The sequence below is a fragment of the Morchella sextelata genome (genome assembly GCF_020137385.1).
Source record: "Morchella sextelata strain SCLS chromosome Unknown scls_7, whole genome shotgun sequence".
NCBI classification, from domain to species: Eukaryota; Fungi; Ascomycota; class Pezizomycetes; order Pezizales; family Morchellaceae; genus Morchella; species Morchella sextelata.
In genome coordinates this window covers 1,799,895-1,819,335 of record NW_025408622.1, presented here as the reverse complement: position 1 = coordinate 1,819,335, position 19,441 = coordinate 1,799,895, and the positions used below count along the sequence as shown (strand labels likewise).

Sequence of the window (19,441 nt, the reverse complement as noted above, 5' to 3'; positions counted from 1 at the left end):
CAGCAAACTTCCGGTGCAGTCTAGCTAAGTTGCCCCTCTCCTGTCCCCCCGACTCTCGCTATAATTTACTGTTACCTTTTGGTCAGATATGTTCTCTCAAGCTCCTGCTAGTCTTAAACTCGATGACAAAGGTTGGATTTTGTTATCTCGATATATATCATCTAAGCCTCCCCCTCTCTTACCCCTTCCACCATTTCACAATCTCTCAACAGCTATACTAAATATAGACCGTAGATTCTACATGTAGTTTTCCGTACACAAAGACCACTCTAAAACGTACAAACTTAAACCCAGACGACATATTTTGATCGTAGACAACGCTGGAGTCACTGCCAATCACTCGTGTACGGATTTGGAATGATAATATTAGCTTACATAATATTTATACGCCAAGCTGCTTTGGTTACAAACACCGACAAGAATTAATCCATGCATTATTTTAGTTGGATATCGGCTGTTGATTTCTCCCGGAATACAGTTTCGCCAAGTGATATTTTCTATTGAAAGAGTGGTAGCATTTATAACGGTGTTTTCCCTTTTTTGAAGATGTTGAAATGTTGGCGGGTTTAATCCGATAACTAACTATTGATGTTAAGGGGTGAGACTTATTATATGGAGTTCGGATTAGCCTCTCAAATACAGCTCGTAGCAGTATCGGGGTTCGACTCCGCAATTATTGAATAAGCACCTTTAGCTTATACTCTTATCCACTGGCCTGCGAATACAACCTTGAAGAACTTCATTCAATAATGCAAGTATTTTGTGGTATTCATTTGTCTTTATGTAAGTAGTGCTTAGTGATCTTATAGCGAAATAGTGCTGACATATAGATGGATACATTAGAATTGTACCGCCGAAGACATATTCACCCTACTACTGGGTGCTTAAAGCCAAGAAAAAAGAAAGTAAAAACAAACCAGATAGAAATCTGGGTGATATCAAAGATTTGATATCGAGCCAACGTCACACGGAAAATCACCTCCCATACATATCAAGCTTGATATTGAGAATATCAGCTGACTTCTTCCTCCAACGTTCACCACTCGAGAACTCCGCAACATCGAATGCTACCACCCGTCTCTACGATTGCCTAAATTTCGGCTCCCTCAAACGATGTTCTCGCAGTCGACAACATGCCCACCTCTGTCAATAACTCCTCTTCGGCCTCTACCCTCTTTCTCCGTAGCTTTGCCATCTTCTCTTCCGCATTCCTCTCCGCCTGTGTCTTTCCAGCGTTCATTATGCATTCCACAGCATCTGAGCGCTTCTTCTCAAAAAGTGTCTTGTCCCAATATCCTGGCCCAAAGAGACACAGTATTCTTTCAGCCATACGAAGATGCTCAAGAATCACATAGTCAGGGATGCAGAAACTACGCGGCGAAAAGGATGGAATCATTTGTTTCCAGGACGTGATTGTTGGCAGTGGGTTCATTTTCGATGGTCCGGAGAAAACAAGTGTTCTTTAATTAATTTTGATCGTTAGTGGGATAGTGTTTAGAATGATTATTAGGTGATGGATAAAACTCACTTATAATTTCCTTCGAGGAGTCGGCATTGGACTTCCATGCCGAACATGAACCCAATGGGTCTATCCCTCTTTTTAGTAACGCCGTCTGTAAGTTTAACCTCGTTACGCCTCCATTTTTTGACCTCTTTCTTCAAGAGGCTTACTCTTAACGACGTTTGCTGTTTCCCGAGGAAGTCACTACAAGCCTGAACAACCGAGCATTCAACCCAGGAGTACAAGGCAGCTTGTTGAAACGGACCGATGGAGATTGTAGGATTTTCGGGATCTAGCATCGCCTTCCCCAGTTTAGACTCTGGGTCGTATAGTCTCACTTGGTTCGTATTGTCGTTTTCGTTTGGGTCCTCTGCTGAACCATCATATTCCCAGAGTAAACGTCCGGAATCTGTGACATCTTCGCCTACAGGGCGTTGAAGCAACGAGACATTAGAGGCTTCACCAATACTTTGAAAAGGGCTACTGTAAATTTGTCCGGCCCCAGGAATAGGACGGGCAGTGTTCAAAATATCCGGTGTGGACCTGCTACCAGATTGCTGAAGTGGGTTTCCATCATGCATTGGCCCCGAGATAGAATTCTTTTCGATCGGTCTTGTTCTAAACTTAGAGGAAGACTTTGAATTATACTGTTGTGATTTTATGGGGCCCTAGAACTGCCGTTAGAACATGCACATGTATCTCATTGATACTTTAACACACCTTCCATGTCATATTGATACCGTCGTGGACAGCTCCACGGAACGACTTCAGAAATGCGGGTCTGCTGTCACCTTTGGCGTGGACCTTCTGAATTTCATCCGTTGAATCTTTCCCAAAAACGGGTATGTGCGCAGCAAATGTGGGACGATTAAATTTGCCAAGAATGTCTATCTCCTCTTCTTGGATGACCTCTTTTGTAACCATAAAACTAGGCTGAGTGGGGTTGGAACTATAGTTGACATGTGTGAGCAGTGATCCAAGAAATTCGTGGAAGAGTAATCGAAAACCTTGGACGGCTTTTTGTGGGCATTAGAGGGGTAGGGGAAAGATATAAGTAACAAAACGGAAATTTCGGATTCTGCTTACAATTTTGTTATAGCTCCTTGATCCGCAGGAACTTCTCCGATTTCGCTCCTCGATTTGAACTTGTATGAGTTTTCACCATAGTGACTCTGCCTTGTTTGAAAACTTTTCCTCACCTCACCAATGTGTTTATTCTGCCAAGCTAAATTCTCATTGAAATCCTTAGGTTGCTTGGGTCTCACAATACCTTTTTCAGGCTGGTATGTTTGGAACGCGCTGTCATAGGGGTTACCTGCGTCATAGTCACGCTGGGCTTTTGGTAGAGCACCTTTAAATCGCATATCATTGCTGATATCTGGGTCGTTATAGGGACTGTCGGAGTTAAATGAATATACTGAGGAAGGTGAAGCTGCCCGTTTAGAACGCCTGTTTGAAGTATCAGGAAAATGATTATTTGGTGATGCCACAGAGTTCCCAGCCAAAGTACCATATTCATCACGGACCTCTTGGATAGGCCAGTTATTTTCGGTGTACTTATGAGTACTACTATAAGTCTCAAACTCTGGTAAGTTCGAAGAGACGTGATAGCCTCTCGGGACATCTGAATTCTTAGAATCCGCCCCATTATTAGCAGTATCGACAGGGATATCTGGTAGACGGCTGTAATAGATTTCACTTCTTTTTTTATTGATGGAATATTTGTGTCTTCCAGGCTTCTGAGAGGGGACCTCACAAGCAGAAGCGGGATCAACATCGCCTGGAGAGCTGTCAAAACTTCGTGAAATTGTAGTATCTCTTGGGAGAAAAGGTCTTAGCGAAGATCCATTGCTGTCAGGCTGTGTGACACCCAGAGGGGAAATATCCTTAGAAGAGGTCATAACCTTCTTAAAACCAGCAGTAGTAGGCTTGGTTTCATAGTTTTTTGTGGCCATGATACTCTCAACGTCTCCATAAGGTCTCATAAGAGTGGTATTATTCTCAAAAGAACTTCCTTCCCTATGGAAATTATCAATTGATGATGCACGCAGGGATCCTGAACTGTTTATCGAGAGGCTCTTTGATCCATTCTTATGTTCAATAAGTCTTGAATCACTGGGAACTTCATCCCCAGATTCAATTGTGGATTTAGGAGACTTTGATCGGATATATACCACCTTTGCTCTCGCATGACTCTGGGGCCAAGCTGGGGTTACAAGGCCCCCCCAGTGATTTGGGTCACTATTTAGCAGAATCTGAGAAACTCCTTCGGGGTTAGACTCAGAATTTTCATCTTCTGGCATTTCTTGAGCTGCGAGTGAAACTTTAGAAAGGTTGTTCCCCGTTATGCTGCTTTCTTCTGGTATTTGATTTTGAGATTTGTATCGCCAGCGGGACCATATTTCGGCTCCAGTGTCTGTAGTGCTTACACCCATTGTGTAGAATTCCTTTGATAAGGCCAGCATTACAATACCCTGATGTCGAGGAGCAAACTCTTGTTGGATAGCATCTTTGATGACCCTCATGCCTTCATCGTATTCACTGTATTTGGGAGGAATTTTGTCGAGCTTATCTTTTATCCAAAATTGTAAGGTGCTAATCTCTCGTGATGGACTCCTTTCTTCGTCAGTATTGACTAGTGGGGGACAAGTCGATGTGGGTTTTTGATGAGAAGATTCCATCACTATTGGATTTATGATAGAAGAGAATTTGCGGATATTTTGGGTGGGGAGAGATATAGATGTTTATGAGGTGTAGATATATAGAAGTTTGGGGTGATGGGATGATTAGTTTAATGTGAGGATTGGGACAAGCAGTGTACAATACCGAAACCAACTCAATGAATGGTACGACTGACAATAGGTAAATTTTTGAGCCAGCTTTGAATGACTGCTTTCCATAGAATGGAGAGTACGTCACACACAATTACGTAGGGAATTCTTTTTTTTTTCTTTTTTTTTTTTTACTGTTGACCTAGCTTGCCCTACCCAGGCGGACGGCTCAATCTCTACCCCACCATCAACCATTGCCCACTACCACCAGCATCCCCTAACTCCCCTCTTCCCTCTTCCTCCTTCCTTCTTCCTTTGCTCCCCACTCTTCCCTCTTGTTCCCACTTCCCTCTTCTTCCCTCTCCCCACTTCCCTCTTCCCTCCTTATTTCAATCATCTCTCAACACCGCCATCATCGCTGTTGCTTCATCTATCTACTACCTCGATAAATCTTAGATCCATCTCCGCCATCTACCTTTTCATCACTGAAATCTCTGCTAGCTTCTCTCTACCATCTTCTACACCCTTTTCTCTAAGGTGTAATCATCTACGTCTTGTCTGAGCTCTTTGTTTTTCTAGACTAACTTGCTTTTTCCTCGGGTTAGTAAAATATTCTTGATGACTAGTAACTGAAATTTATTGATTTTTTTTTTTTTGATTTTTTTTAGCTCATATGGATCAACCTCCTGGCGGGTTACCGTCTCGTCGGGGCTTGATGCCAACAGCCCAGCCCTTCTATCCACAATTATTCGCTCCCCCCATGGTGCCGTTTTATGATCAGCAATACCAACCAGGCGTCCTGATACCCGCAATGAACCCTGATGGTACAGCAGCAAATTTTCCCCTTTGGCATTCAGGACCTCACCCCACACCTAATTTTTATCCATTTTATCAACAGGGCTTTGGTACACCACTGCATGCCCCACCCCACCAAGAACAGAATCAAGGCTTTGTTCATCCTCATGGTCAGTAAATTAACCCGCGGCTTCCGGGATCATTTTCACTAATGCTCTTCAGATGGCCGAGAAAGATACTCAAATTCGAGGAAATTTGAATTTCAGCAGAATTATAGTCAATCTCCTCCCCTGGGATACATGAACGTACCACAAAACACCCCAGACTTGACATATGTTGAACAAGTCCACGATAATAAACCTCAACCGAGCTTACCTGGCCCAAATGATAAAAGCCTTCCCAAAAAGTCTGCCCAAATAAAAAGGAACAGAGGAAGCACCTTTCCAGGAACTAGCTCTCCTGCCCCCAAACATTTTGAGGGCTCGAAGAAACAAGACTGGAATGTGCACAGCAATCAACTGGATCCTATGCGAAGAAACAAACAGAAGTCTGACTCTGGTAGCAACAGCCCACTTTCCAAAGTGACCGAATCAAGTAGTCATTCATTAAATCATAATGCTCCTAATATGAACAACAGAGAAGAGCAGTGTAACTCTTTCGCAAATCAGTATGCAAGGGATTTCCCGGCCTATTCTCAGGACGCCCGCCAAGAACGAAGAAGGGTATATAAAGACTCCAACGTACAGGCTAGGGGAGATAGAAAACCGATCCCAGCTACATTTCGAAAGCCAAAGTCATACTTTGCAAGACAAAGCTTACTCCCACCAACTTCAATCATCCACTGGGTTGAAGTTAAGAGCATAAGTAAGGTCAACAATGCGCAAGTCGATCAAAATGGAAGTCCTAACCAGAGGACAACATTTGATAATTCTGAGAATCAAAATTCACCTTTAACTTCCACTGTCTACGCGGAAAAGCCATATACACCACCAGTTATAGTCACCTCAAATCCTATCACTATAAAGGAACGTCTGGAAGTTCACTCCAACTTTACACTAAACCCGAAAGCTTCAAACTTCGAAATGGTGCCAAAAAGTACCTTCCTAGAGGCTCCGGGGGGAGAAGATGAATACGTTGGTTACTATATGACTGAAGATGTAAAGAAATTTCAGGATCCTACAGAGAATGTTTCTGCCATTTCACATAATGGCCACCCAATGGATTGGCAATTACCGGATAATAACACAGTTAGAAGGATTCCCAAAGAGCTTGTTGAAAGAGTTCCGGGTAAGATGAATTGGGACAATGGCACTTTCAATATCATCAGAGAAGATCGTAGTATCAGATCTTGGGGAAGCTGGAACTCCGAGGATGAAGCGGAGGTGCAAGCACGCCTAGCTGCAACAGGATCTTCCACATCTCTACAAGGAAGCGAGAAACTGAACCTAATCCCCGAAGAATTGAGTTCTTCTGTTCAGACCGAGACCGTAAATGAACAGTCGGAGCAGGTCATCAACGATAACCAAATAGAAAATGCACATACTATTGACGGCGTTCGGAGCACCGAGAGTAACCACGAAGAGCTATCAAAATGCTCTGACAAAAGTCAGCTTCTCGGGTCTATTGAGGCTTTCAACTGCACAAAGGGGGCAGAGAACGATAGTGTCGGCATTTTTACTCGAGTTGAAAAGATGGATAACGGTTTTAGCAACCGTCCTGCTGGCCACAATTCTAAAAATGGTACTGAAGGGGTAAAATCTGAAGGAAATCCAACACAGTCTCAGGCCTTAGGAGGCAAAAAGCCTAAGTCTAAGGGGAAAAAGAAAAAGAAGACAGGCTCAATTACGCTTCCAAAAAACAAGCTAGAATCAGAAGTCGAAGAAAAGTCACACATAAACGACAAAGCGGAACCAGCATTACCCTTAATAGCTATACAACCAGTTCAGGCACAAGTGACGGCGATTGATCCACCAGCTGCTTTAAAAAGGAATGAGCACTTAAACATGTCGACACCCCTTCCTGCAAAGGAAAAACTAGAAATCACCAAGATCGCGGTCACTAAGGATGTTGCACGACCGGTATTCAACTACCGTGATGCTTTGCTTAAGAAGGTGGAAACCCCACAGGTCTCACCTGTCACTTTACCAAACCACCAAATCCAAAAGACTGCAAAAAACATTCTCTCAAATCCCCAAACACAAAAGATTGAAAAAGACACCCCCTCAAAACCCATCACTCCTAAGGCTCAAATCCAGCAAGCTGAACCTGATTTTGAAAGCGGACCCTCTACAGAAGTAGGTCTTCGTCGGAAGTTTTTCTTGCAACCCATCCCAAGTACGGTCACCTACCATTCGCTTATCCAACAGCTTAGAGGTGGAATGCTCGAAGATATATATGTCTCGGGATTATCACCACACCCATCTGCATGGAAAGGCGTAAGGGGTGATAGTGAAAACCGGGGAGGTGATGAAACTCGGTACGCTCATGTTAGCTTTTACTCGAATGAGGGCGCAAACAAATTTTGGGAGCTGGTAAATACTGGGAATCAGCAATCTAATTCGTATAGAAGTTTATACGGGGGGTTCGACGACGAAGCGCCTGGTTTTTTCATCCTTGATGGTGTCAAAGTTCTTGTCCGCTGGAGACATAATGACCAGCGTCTTGTCAACCCCGCAACATCGAGAGCGGTGAAGGACGAGCATGCCACCAGATGCATTTTACTACAATTCAATGCTGAAGCTGTCACGCAGTGGATCAAAGAGAGAAAGACAGTGCCAGGAAAACTTGTCAAGAACGAGATAGTATTCAATGAATCTGATATTATCAAAAAAGTAAAGGCTGATATCGAATCCTGGGGTATGGCGGATTCGAACCTCGAAAACGTGGAAGTTATTGGTTCTGAAAATATGCCTGAGTCAACAAGAATGGCAGAGAATTATGATGATAAGCAAAAACCGAAAGATATCAAGGTTCTTGTCTCATTCATCAAAATTTTGAGTGCTGTAAAACTCAAGAGATTTCTTCTCAATAAACCGGAATATACTAAGGGAGGCTATTGCAAAGTCGAGTATTACAAGGATGTGTGTGCTGAACCGATCGACAAACTTAAGGCCATCCGAGTGGCCGAATTAAACGCCGTCAAAAACAGCACTAGTTCGCGCCGAAAGAAGAATGCGGCTCGTGCTGCAAAAGAAAGCATTGCCGAAGAAAACGGTGCAGGCAGGAACATCGTCGAGGGAAAAGATTCTAAGGGTGGTGCGGTGAAAGAAGGCACTGTTCCCACCAGCGATCCAAGTGGAGGCGTCATCGCAAAGGAAGATAAAGGAACGACAGGGAAAAAGAGCGCGGAAGGAGGTCAAGGGAAGGTAGCTGGTGGAAACAAGCAGCTCAATGAAGGGCCGAACAAATCTAAAAAGACAGTTGTTATTGGCAAACTACTTTAGGGTAAGGAGCGTCAATTCTACAGGGTGTCTATTCAGTCTCTTTTTACGAATGGTTGGGCGGAGGTTGGAATGATTAGGCTGGAGGTTTCCTTTTTTTTACTCTCCTTTTTTTGTCTTCCCTCTATTCTTCCTCCACTTCTTTTAATAATATTTTGTTGATCCTGTTGATTCATTTACCCGTATGAGTATGATTAAACCTTTTGTCAACAAACACATGTCCAGAATTTCAGTTATAGTCGGATACATGTAGTGCGACAGTCAATTGATTTTTACAATTCAGGCAACAATATCAAAATTTATTTGAGAGTTAATTCACGACTATTGCTACCCCATAGCTACATGTATAGGACTCTGTACTCCGAAACCAATGCGAATTATTTTTACAGACTCTTTCCACCGCATGGGTCAGACCCTAGATACACATGTTTGTGACCTGAATAAAGCAGTACCCGGTTAGAGTAAAAGATAAACACCTGCCAGCTTACCGTTAGATGTAACGTGCTACAGCTTTGAACTTTGTACTCAAAGCTAAGGGCTTTCTTGTCTCGTGAGGAACGAAGCCTTGGTTGGGCTCGTTGACTGTATCTTACCAAATGTTTCTGCACCTCTTTTAGGGAGGATTACACGCATAAGTCAAGTACCAGAACTTTCCATAAACAAATGTGCTAACGGCCCCCCTTTAAACGGCTCCAGTAGAACAATAGAACGAAGATCCACCAGGTACTTTTCCGCGCTGGGAGAGCCCTAGTCTCCTCTAACACCAACCGCTGAAAGCCTGCTTTACCGTCAAGTCGAACTCTGATGCGTCGTTGGGTGTCGGGATGATGAAGTACAGTTTCCGGAAGGATTATTACAAAAGTGGGTTTCCGTGACCCGATAGTCCCATTGGCCCTCAAAGAAGTTTTTGCAGTGAGCACGGACCAAGAAACCCACTCTTAGCAATAATTCTACCGGAAACTGTACCGGGCGTTGAGGGTAAATACGAAGAATCTGATAAGAGAATCTTGCTGTGAAATAGGTGTGTTTATCTTATCAGATTCTCGGTATTTATGGTTGACCCCCGGTACTTAGAGTAGGAAGCTAGGCTTGGCGCAATGTTTAACGTATGTAGATCTCAGTTTCAGTATTCGTGTTCGTGTACCCACAGCGAATGGAAGGAGTTGCACAAACACGTAATGTAGTACCCACGCTGCTACCCGTTCCTTGATATTAGATTAACGGGAACGCGCAGCAAAACATATAGAGTAGAGCACATACAATATATTATATGGGTATATGCGCTTCTAGTTGCGTATATTACTGCCCGCTACTCTAGCATACTTAATAATGCATACATATATTTAAGGTTGACTGATCCAGGGCGGATGTGGGAAAATCCGGGTATGGTACGATGACCGGGTGTGCTGCTTCCATGCTGAGGGACCCCTGTTCCAGTCGGGGTACGCTAGCTTGAGAGCCTCAAGTCTATTTGATATATATCACGCTCCATACACACATGGCAGCGCAAATATCAAGTATTCATAAAACTTAATTTTCAACAATATGTCGAACATTACTTCTTTGCACAATCACCACAGCCCTTACTATCCCCAGGATCTCCGCCTGCCGCATTATGTTCCCAACACCCTCACCACGCCAGAGCTCATATCTAGATTTGCGGCTTGTTGCGTAATGATCGTGTCCGGAACTCTAATTCTCCTAGGAGTAGTAGCGAGGAAGAGACTTACGACCTATGAGAAGGCTGTGGCTATCTGGTTTATGCTGTGTAAGTTGCTCACAAAAATACCACAAAAATACCACAAAAATATCCGTTCAGGTAACCCAGCCAACTTACCTTTTGGCGCTGCAGGTGGGTTTATACACCTGTTCTTCGAAGGCTATTTCGGCTACACGGCCTCCAGAATCGCCGGAAACACCCACCTCTTTGCGCAGCTCTGGAAGGAGTATGCCCTTTCCGACTCACGCTACATGTCCTACGATGCCTTCACAGTCGCCATGGAGCGCATCACCGCTGTAAGTTCACCTGGCCCTCTCTCTAACCGGCCTTCTCAAGTTCTCCATAAATAACCATGTAATATGCAGATCTTCTGGGGCCCGCTCTCGTTCTACCTCGTGTACGCCATTGCGACATCTCACCCGGCGCGATACCCACTCCAGATCGTCGTATCGCTCGGTCAGCTCTACGGCGACGTGCTGTACTATGCAACAGCGTCGATCGAGATGTATGGTACCGTTCGACCCGAGAGGTACTATTTCTGGGCTTATTTCTTTTTGGCGAATTTCTTCTGGATTGTGATTCCCAGTAGTATGTTATCCTCCCCTTCCATGACGTTGCGGGCGTCTGGTTGGCTAATGAGTTGGAAATAGTTCTGTTGGTCCAGGCGTTTTTTGAGACAATGAAGGTTTTTTCGAAGGAGGGTGAGAAGATGAAGACGAAGTGATAGATACGTACGTAGCTGCTGTTTGGGTTGGTGAATATGGGTACATGTATAGATGTAGATAGTTGGTATGTATAAAAGATATGCTAAATTCTATCAACATGATTGATCAGCATTCAAGAACTACATAAATTCTTTTGAGGGATTTCTTCCATAAGCAATGTACTTGGATGTGCATAGATATAGAGTATTTACAAGGGGAATTCCGCAGCGTACAAGCTACTTTATTCCAAATTCCAAAGGTTTAAATATCCCAAAATAATAAGACGAGAGGCCTCGAGGGCCGTTTCCTGAACATGCTATTGTATCACGCTCACGAAGAGCCAGATCAAGATTGTAAATTATAAAGCTACCTGTCAAATGATATGCACGATGATGGAGGGACCGAACGACTATATGTGCCCCCCCACATTGGCCACATATACCCCTGACCAGATCCAAGACCTAGCACCCTTTAAGTACGTTGGCACACACACACATGCTCCCTGTAACCTTAATAAAGTAATCAATCAATCAAATGCTCCCTGTAACCACGTGTGTTTCACAAACCATCACTCGGACCTGTTACATTACGTCATCCACCCAACCAGTCCTGACGACTCTAAAACACCGCGTCCGTCCACATACAGATACTTCTACTCAGAATAGAGATTATAATTACAGGGGCATCTATCTACAAATCGATGCACCAGACAGGGCACGGCACTCGTAGATTCAACTAAGATATGGACAAGGATTAGCTCCATGGGACTAATAATATCGCTACTAATTATTCCGCATTGGGATACATTATTACCCGGTATTCAAGTCAAGCGATCTTTACATCTGAGATCTGGCAGTTAAATATATGTAGACCCTCGGGTGAGGTTTACAAAGTCTTGTGAATGCAATCTCTTGTAAGATTGCCCGTCACATCCGCGGTCCCTCCCCCTTCCGCGCATAGGTTCTGGATTTAAAGAAAACATGCACGTAGTCTCGCGCCCGGCATACATCTCCTGTTTTGTGTGGTTCTGAAATTCTAGTAGTTGTGGCTCACACGGTATAATCATCGCCACTGGGAGAGGGAAACCCTTGTAGGTCTGGAAATGAGACGATATTAGAAATGTACTCTACTCACAGACCTGTTCCACGCCTTTAAGATGTTTATGCAGAACGGGTGGGTGCATGCATGACCTTCACTAGACCAACATGCATGTATAATCTCCAACAGCCATCGCTTGCACGACAAACATTTAAGGAAAATCGACCGCAGACCCGCTTCCATACATTCCTACTGTTTTTAGTCGCGTATATGAACTTTTGGTTATTTCTTTGCGCTCGCTTAAAGACTTTGGAGCTAATATTTTATAGAAATCTGTTCAATTTGAAATAGTTATAGAGAGTGACTCGACCCGAATGGAAAAAATAAAAATAAAAATAAAAAGCGAATACAGTCAAATTGAAGCAGATAAGAGAACCATCAGATTAAACCAAAAAAGAAACCATTGAAATCGTATCCGTAAAACATCCACTATTCCATTCCCGAAACCCAAAATTTTAACAATAGATGGTGTTTCAATCAGAACCTACTTGACTCTACAACACCAATCTCCACGGCCTTGATCTCTCCCTGAGATGGGCCGGAGAAGTGGAATTGGAATCGGTAGTAGTTCCGTCAAGTACTGGGGGTGCGACTTCACCCTGGACGAGATAGGTCTCGTTGGGTTGCATACCTCCCTCCTTTCCTTCAGTAACCTCGGTATGGACATAAGGCTGGCCCCAGATAGCAAGCTGTGATTTATCCTCTGGGTATTGAACCTCTGTGCTCGTAATGGCGATCTTCAATGATTTGAGTTCAGAGAGTGGTACACTGGCTCCTCCCTACAAGCACTTGTATTAGTAACATTCATTGAAGACCTGATATACGAACTAACCTGTTTTGTAACCCAATGACACTCTTTTTTCAAGAACCTTACAGCGCTCTCAGGGTCCAGTCCGACTCCCTTGTCGATCAAAATCTGGGTCAATGGAATGCTTGCTTGAATTACGTTATGCATTGGTTTATCAGCTCCAAATGTTGCGGATTCACCGACAAGGTTATCTGCAGTCTTCCAGTCTGCAACATTCTTTGGAACATCACCAACGAAAACTAGGTTCTGGAAATCTCCGGGAATATCAGCGGTATCAACAGCCAGGACGGCGATCCATTCACGGCGAACGGTATCTCCAGATGGTGTAGTAGTGACAGCGCTTCTCAACGCAGGGCGGTAGAGCTCGTTAACCTTTTCGGTAGTAAAGTTGCGGAGCTCTTCTGTGCTTCTACTCTGGTATTCTACTGGTACTTCGGGGTAGGCATAACCGTATGTGAAAATACTTCCAGCAGTGCTAACATCGTTCGAAGTCCACTCCGCGCCGCTGGGGTGACGGAAGGGATAAAGGGGTGTATTGATATCGTCCATGTCACCTGGTTGGGTTCTTCTGGCAAAGGTCCCACTGGCACTCTGAGGCTCGACTACATTACCAGGCCAGACAGCCTGGTACATTGCGGTTAAACGATCGACATTGCAATGACTACAAATTATATTAGTATTTCTAACAGAATAATATGGGGCCAAGTTAGCTCTTACTGAAGCCAGAAAATCGGGTCAAAAGCAGCATAATCCACATAGGACATGTGTCCACCCGCTCCGCCCAAATTGGCTAAATCTCTGTATCAGCATAGTCACAGTTTTGCAAGTATCAATCCACAGAAAGCTTACAATGGATATCGTTGTGAATAGACTCGACACTGGTCCACGCATTAGGCGCCGAGCCACCATCCCATGCATTACTTGTAAATCCTTGGAATGTTGGGATCGAGAAAAGATTGTAGGTGTTTTGACGACGGCTAGTTTTGGAATCACTTAGCTAAATTAAGCTATACATGTGGGCTAAACTTACGAGTCATATGTATTTGCCATTTCCTGATCCGCCAAGGCGTTTCGAGAAGACCCAGACCCATCTGGCTGCCTGCGAGTACCAGGAGTATCACGGAACTAGTTTAAAATATAATTAGTATAGGTGGGCAAAATCCATCAGAAATGAGGATCTTACTATGCCCGCATCAAAGTATGTCTGTCTGTAATCATCCCGGGTGAAAGTATAAGAGTACAGTGGGTTAGGAATATTGGCAGTAATAGGCTCTCCAGTTCCAGGTGCAGGCTTGATGACGTTCATGGTTTCAACTGTCATAGATGCAGGAATGTGAGACTTAGTTGACTCAGCAGCCCAATCCCAATATCTAGAACACTCAATTAGTTATCCAGTCACAACGACGTTAAGATATATCTTGGCACATACGGAAGTCGAACTTTCTTCGCAGCATCCTGATATTTCTGCGCATCTGGCCCAGTAAATTTCTTGGCTTCAGCAACTGCATGGTCGTAAAGAACCTGCTCGACAAGTATCAAGTAAGGACGATGCCATGTTGAAAAAAGTGCGCTGGCATGAGTGCAATAACCACGATTGGGATCCTGGGAGCTACTGATCGGGTATTGCCATGGAATATGGGGAAGACCATGAATTCCACTAATTTGGTAGTAACTAAGATCTTTCGATTCGTCGACAGCCATCATGGCTTCCAATCCAATCAAGAACATATTCCAAACATCGGGGAACTGGGTATGAAGCTCATCGATAGGCAATCGTAGCTCAACCTTTGGGGGGCCAACAACGGGGGTGAATCCCAAGTTAGCGGTGCCATCAGTGCCGTCAGTACCATCCGTCGTGCCATTGGTAGTGTCATTGGTAGTGCCATTGGTAGTAACGGTGGTGCCATTGGTGTAAGTACTGGTCTCGACTGGATTATCAATGACAATCACGGTTGTAGCACTGCTATATGGATTTGGAGGAATGTACGTAGGCGCATCTGTGGCCGGAACATATGAAGTTTCACCAGGTCCTGGGACATATGTCGAGGGGTTGTAGGGGGTTGGCTCTACATATGTAGGGAATGCCTCTGAGGTAAATTGAGGAGTATGGTAGCTGGCCGGAGGCGTGTAATCAGAAGTACTAGGGGAGGTGTAAACAGGGCTTTTGCTGCTGCTACTTCTGCTGCTGCTAATATAGCTTGATGGAGCTTTATCCTCTGAGCTGCTAGAGCTTGAACCATATACTGGAGGTACATAAACAGTTGTATACGCCGAAGGAGTTACAACTGAAGTATACGGAGGTGGAGTATACGCATCCGAAGAGCCTGATGGTGTATATACAGGAGGGCTAATCACAGAGGTATATGCATCTGGTGTGCTAACAGACGTATATCCAGATGGAACATACGGAGGCGAGTAGACTGACGTGTAGGGCGGGGGAGTATAAACTGAGGTATAAACAGGAGGTGTATAAAGCTCAGACGAACCCGAAGGTGTGTATGGTGGTATAGTGTATACTGAAGTATACGCAGGAGGACTATAGACCGAAGTATATTCTACAGGAGGTGTATAAACAGAAGTATAGGGCTCTGGGGTGACAATAGTAGTATATGGAGTTGGTGTAACTTCAGTACTGTAACCAGAGGGCGTGTACGGAGGTGGTGTATAAACCCTCGTGTGGGTAGGAGGAGTGTATACTGAAGTATATCCCTCTGTAGAGTACGAAACAGTAATTGGCTTTGGAGTATATGTCGAGGTATATGGAGGAGGTGTGTATGCGCTCCGACATCCTGACGGAGTATAAGGAGGTGGGGTGAAGACTGAAGTATACGCCGGAGGCGAATACACAGAGGTTTGCGCTCTCGCAATTCCGGTAAGCACCAGTGCTATAGAGAGCACGTTAAACGAGTGCGGTCTCATGATGTTCCCAATTCTGAAGACTTTTCAGCGAGTGTATTAAGGTCGCAAAGCGAGTGTCTGTGCCGTGGAGCTGGTTGAGAAGACTGTAAACGTGAAGTCCGGAGAGCTTTATATACATCTGGAACAGAATAATTTCAAGCACGGGTTAGTACTAACAGAATGCATATTCCCGAATGTGTACGACAGACGTAGATTTTGGTTAACTTACCCGACATTTCTTTTGCCTGGAAGGTTTGGTTTTTTTTTTTTTTTTTTGTGCGTGTGTCCCTGAAGTGAGGTTCGCTGATGTGGTTGGTAGCCAATTGTCTGTCTCACACACACGCTAGGCCATGGTGGGACGTGACTTTTAGGGAGGTTCCCATTGTAGCTGAGACCTACATTTACATCCTTCCTGTAGGTTGGGGATTTACCGCAAAATTACCAAGGGATCATCCATGGACGTGCACATTAAGGTATTGCCCGAAACATTAAGGCGAAAAGGGAACCGTTGCCACAGTGCCATCGGAGAATACTCTTCTCTGGGGGACTGAAGTCCTTTCGACACACTCTCGATCTCTTCCCCTGATGTTTTCCAACATCTCTACCTACTAACTCTTGAGATCTCATGCTCGAGATCTGATCCGCACTCGGCCCGCTCGCTATAATGACCCGACTCCCTAGTATAGGTATGTACATACAACCAGCAAGAAATGCTTGTTCTTGTTATCACTTGGCGAGAAACAGTTCGTGATCTGCTCTAGGTGTGGGACTAGACTCGTCAACCCTATTTTCGGTAACAACCAACGCCTAAGATTAGACCACAGTACTAGAGCATAGAAACTCTAGTACTTTCTTAAACTCTTATTCACACCAGCGTCACACCACAGTACTACAAGAACAAAGGACCAGGATCCGTGGCCCTGGAACCCATAGGCGATTTTGTTTATTTATGGGTGCTTCTATCGATAGAAGATCCGGGGAACCTAGCTTTCAGCCGCATTTTATGGCCCACACAATTCCAAGTTATGGAAAAAAAGTCCGAGATTCCTACTATACTACTCACCTATTCCTTGGTTCATTGAGTAATTTGGGCTCCATGCAATAGCCTTGTTGAGAAAACCCTAGTTTACTTCATTTAATCGACGATCAGCTTTTGTCAGACAGTACTAGCAATCGCGCACTTTACAGATCTAATATATATGATATCATGACCTGTCCATTCGGGCAAAACTCCTAAGGCTTAAAAAAAAATGCGGTATAGAATCAGCTACAGTTGGTAATTGCACCACGGGACATCACAAGTTCAGACGAAGGAATACCCAAAATATAGAGGTATAAGGGGGTGTGGTACATATGTCTACAGGCCCGGTAGATTTTGGACCATGGACAAACACTACTCGTATTTTCCTGACGTTTTTGAGCTGGGTCACTATTGCATACACCAAAAATCATGAGCTTGGCGTATTTTTGTGTGGTATGCAATATTAGTCGCGTCCACAAACGTCAGGAAGTTACGAGTAAGTACAACATAAGTGCATGTATGTACATATATGCAGCAACTGGCAAATAATAATCCATTAATCCCTCATTCAATACTAACGTCTCAACCCAAGACTCCAATGCGATAATCTAGACTGAAAAATAATTTCAAGACCGATAAGGCGCGAGTCCCTGCATAAAACGGTCGGAATCAATCTAATAGGTTGTCTGTATCTGTGTACATACATACATATACTCGAAGTACCTACCTATGCGGCCAAACATCAATACGTGGTACAAACAATTTTACGATCTAATCTAAAAATACAGGACAGCACCTGAGTTGAATTATTACTGACAAAATTTCTATGACCCAAATTATGAAGCCTACTGATATGATAGTTTCTCGTTACTCAAGTGGCTTTTGCACATGTTGTGTTATATGGGAGAGCACGGGGTCATTTAGTCTAATCTCGATACCAATAGCAAATTTGTAGAGCTTAAAAAAGACACAAACAAAAGATCCATGGTCCGGATAGTTCGGACTAAACCTACTGGTGCTTATATATATCGTAGCCGTCATTTTGATCTCTACGTGTCCGGAATAGTGATGGGGGTAGGCAGATACTGTTAGTTCATTGGCCATTATTGCATCTCGTTTGTTTATCCAATGGAAAGAAATACTTCTTACCATGGACTTTGCCCTGCAACATGGCCACGTTCGTTACTCCTGCATAGACTCTTACCTGATTTTAGGATATTCAAATTCTTGAACTTATGTATTAAAGTGATCGGCTAATTAAGGTTCCAGAGCCACATTATCAAGCTAATTAATATCACTCAGAGCATCTGGTACCCTGATCATCTTGTCTAGTACAGTAGGTATCATATCGTAACAAGCCTTATTAGCCCACGGATAGACAGCCGTTGGAGTCTTGCCTTATTTTTCATGCGCAAAGCTTGATCAAGTGTTATAGTACTCCACTATCCCTACGCGGGAAAGCTGAAGGAATTCGAGCCGAGTTTTCAAATATAAGGACTTGATTCATTTCTAGGCGTGAATCAATAAGCCGAGCCCGCGGTGTTGTTGTCACGGTTGGGACCAGCTCGATGTGCCAAGTGCGAAGTCACAATACGGTACTCTAGAGTACATACCCCTGCATTCGTCGTATCGATAACAAAAATAGACCGAGAAAAAGCAACCTCACCCAAGATCGTTCTGCACACGACCATCCCAACCAATAGGTGGCCTATGTAGGACAAAGAATAATACTAGTATCTTCCTGACGTTTTTGAACTGGGCCATTATTGCATACACCCAAAATCATGAGCTTGGCGTATTTTTGTATGGCATGCAATATCAGTCGCGTCCACAAACGTCAGGAAAATACGAGTACATTGCCGTGAGTAAGGCGTGAGGGCAGCAGCCTATTCGGGAAACTACTGGAAAGTGCGGTTTACCCGAGACTTCATCTTTCTACTGCCTTACTGACAATCGGCAAGGTCAAGGCGGTTCGTGTAGAGTAGAGTTGAGGATCAGTGCAAAAACACACCTCGATAGAGTTGGGCCCCGGTCCATGGCGATCCCATGAACCGACCACACGATTATTGGCCCAGGTTTGAGTACTTGCAGTACTGTAGAGTACTATACAGTCGCAACTCGATATGCCGGAACTCAGTACACCGGATCCTTTGCTGACCCGTACGAGATCCTCTGAGAATATTATTTTTCCTACTGCAAAATCAATTTGCTATCCCGGATTTTTTGCTATCCCGTACGAAATCCTTGGCAATCCGGCATATCGAGTTACGACTATTTTTTTTTTTTTTTTTTTATATCAAGTGCTATTGTTTCTAGGTACAAGCTCCGCATAAAGTATAAACTATGGCGTAAAGACCTATCCCCAATGCCGATTCCCCCAGATATAGTAACTATGGTATGCTACCAACCGCACTCCTCTTACAAGGTTGATGACTAAGGAAACCCCCGCCTAAGAAAAAATGAAAAAAAAATTCCAGATAACACAAATGAAAAGGCAAAAGTCTGACAGTGGCATCATGCCGAGGTGCCCTCAGTGGGACTTTAGTTGTGCGGGTGAGGGCATGTTGCCTCGAAGTGAGAGTAGTGTTTGCGACCGAAAGGGACCTGTATGAAAGGTCCCCAGAGTGGTGGGGTTCTTGTCAATGAATACAAGAACTAGGATGAGGTTGACGAAGGCTCTCCAGG

The 19,441-nt window shown here is 44.1% G+C and overlaps 4 protein-coding genes across 4 annotated transcripts; 2 read left to right on the top strand and 2 right to left on the bottom strand.

Annotated features, from left to right (window-relative positions):
- Positions 1 to 1,090: 1,090 nt before the first annotated feature.
- H6S33_012155 (uncharacterized protein) lies at positions 1,091 to 4,182 on the bottom strand (the record flags this gene model as incomplete). The annotated part of the gene is made up of 7 exons (XM_044843535.1): positions 1,091 to 1,460; positions 1,529 to 2,169; positions 2,222 to 2,450; positions 2,588 to 2,726; positions 2,817 to 2,950; positions 3,028 to 3,125; positions 3,253 to 4,182. 7 exons carry the CDS (start codon positions 4,180 to 4,182, stop codon positions 1,091 to 1,093), a joined length of 2,541 nt encoding a protein of 846 aa, XP_044695823.1.
- Positions 4,183 to 5,366: 1,184 nt separating this feature from the next.
- Positions 5,367 to 8,510, top strand: H6S33_012154 (uncharacterized protein; the record flags this gene model as incomplete). The annotated part of the gene is made up of 2 exons (XM_044843534.1): positions 5,367 to 7,543; positions 7,634 to 8,510. The coding sequence occupies 2 exons, from the start codon at positions 5,367 to 5,369 to the stop codon at positions 8,508 to 8,510; spliced, it is 3,054 nt and encodes a 1,017-aa protein (XP_044695822.1).
- Positions 8,511 to 10,052: 1,542 nt separating this feature from the next.
- H6S33_012153 (uncharacterized protein) lies at positions 10,053 to 10,951 on the top strand (the record flags this gene model as incomplete). Its single annotated transcript, XM_044843533.1, has 4 exons — positions 10,053 to 10,275; positions 10,360 to 10,523; positions 10,593 to 10,815; positions 10,878 to 10,951. The coding sequence occupies 4 exons, from the start codon at positions 10,053 to 10,055 to the stop codon at positions 10,949 to 10,951; spliced, it is 684 nt and encodes a 227-aa protein (XP_044695821.1).
- A 1,572-nt stretch (positions 10,952 to 12,523) lies between these two features.
- H6S33_012152 (uncharacterized protein) lies at positions 12,524 to 15,756 on the bottom strand (the record flags this gene model as incomplete). The annotated part of the gene is made up of 7 exons (XM_044843532.1): positions 12,524 to 12,808; positions 12,862 to 13,498; positions 13,555 to 13,627; positions 13,687 to 13,814; positions 13,868 to 13,962; positions 14,021 to 14,207; positions 14,267 to 15,756. 7 exons carry the CDS (start codon positions 15,754 to 15,756, stop codon positions 12,524 to 12,526), a joined length of 2,895 nt encoding a protein of 964 aa, XP_044695820.1.
- Between the last annotated feature and the right edge of the window lie 3,685 nt (positions 15,757 to 19,441).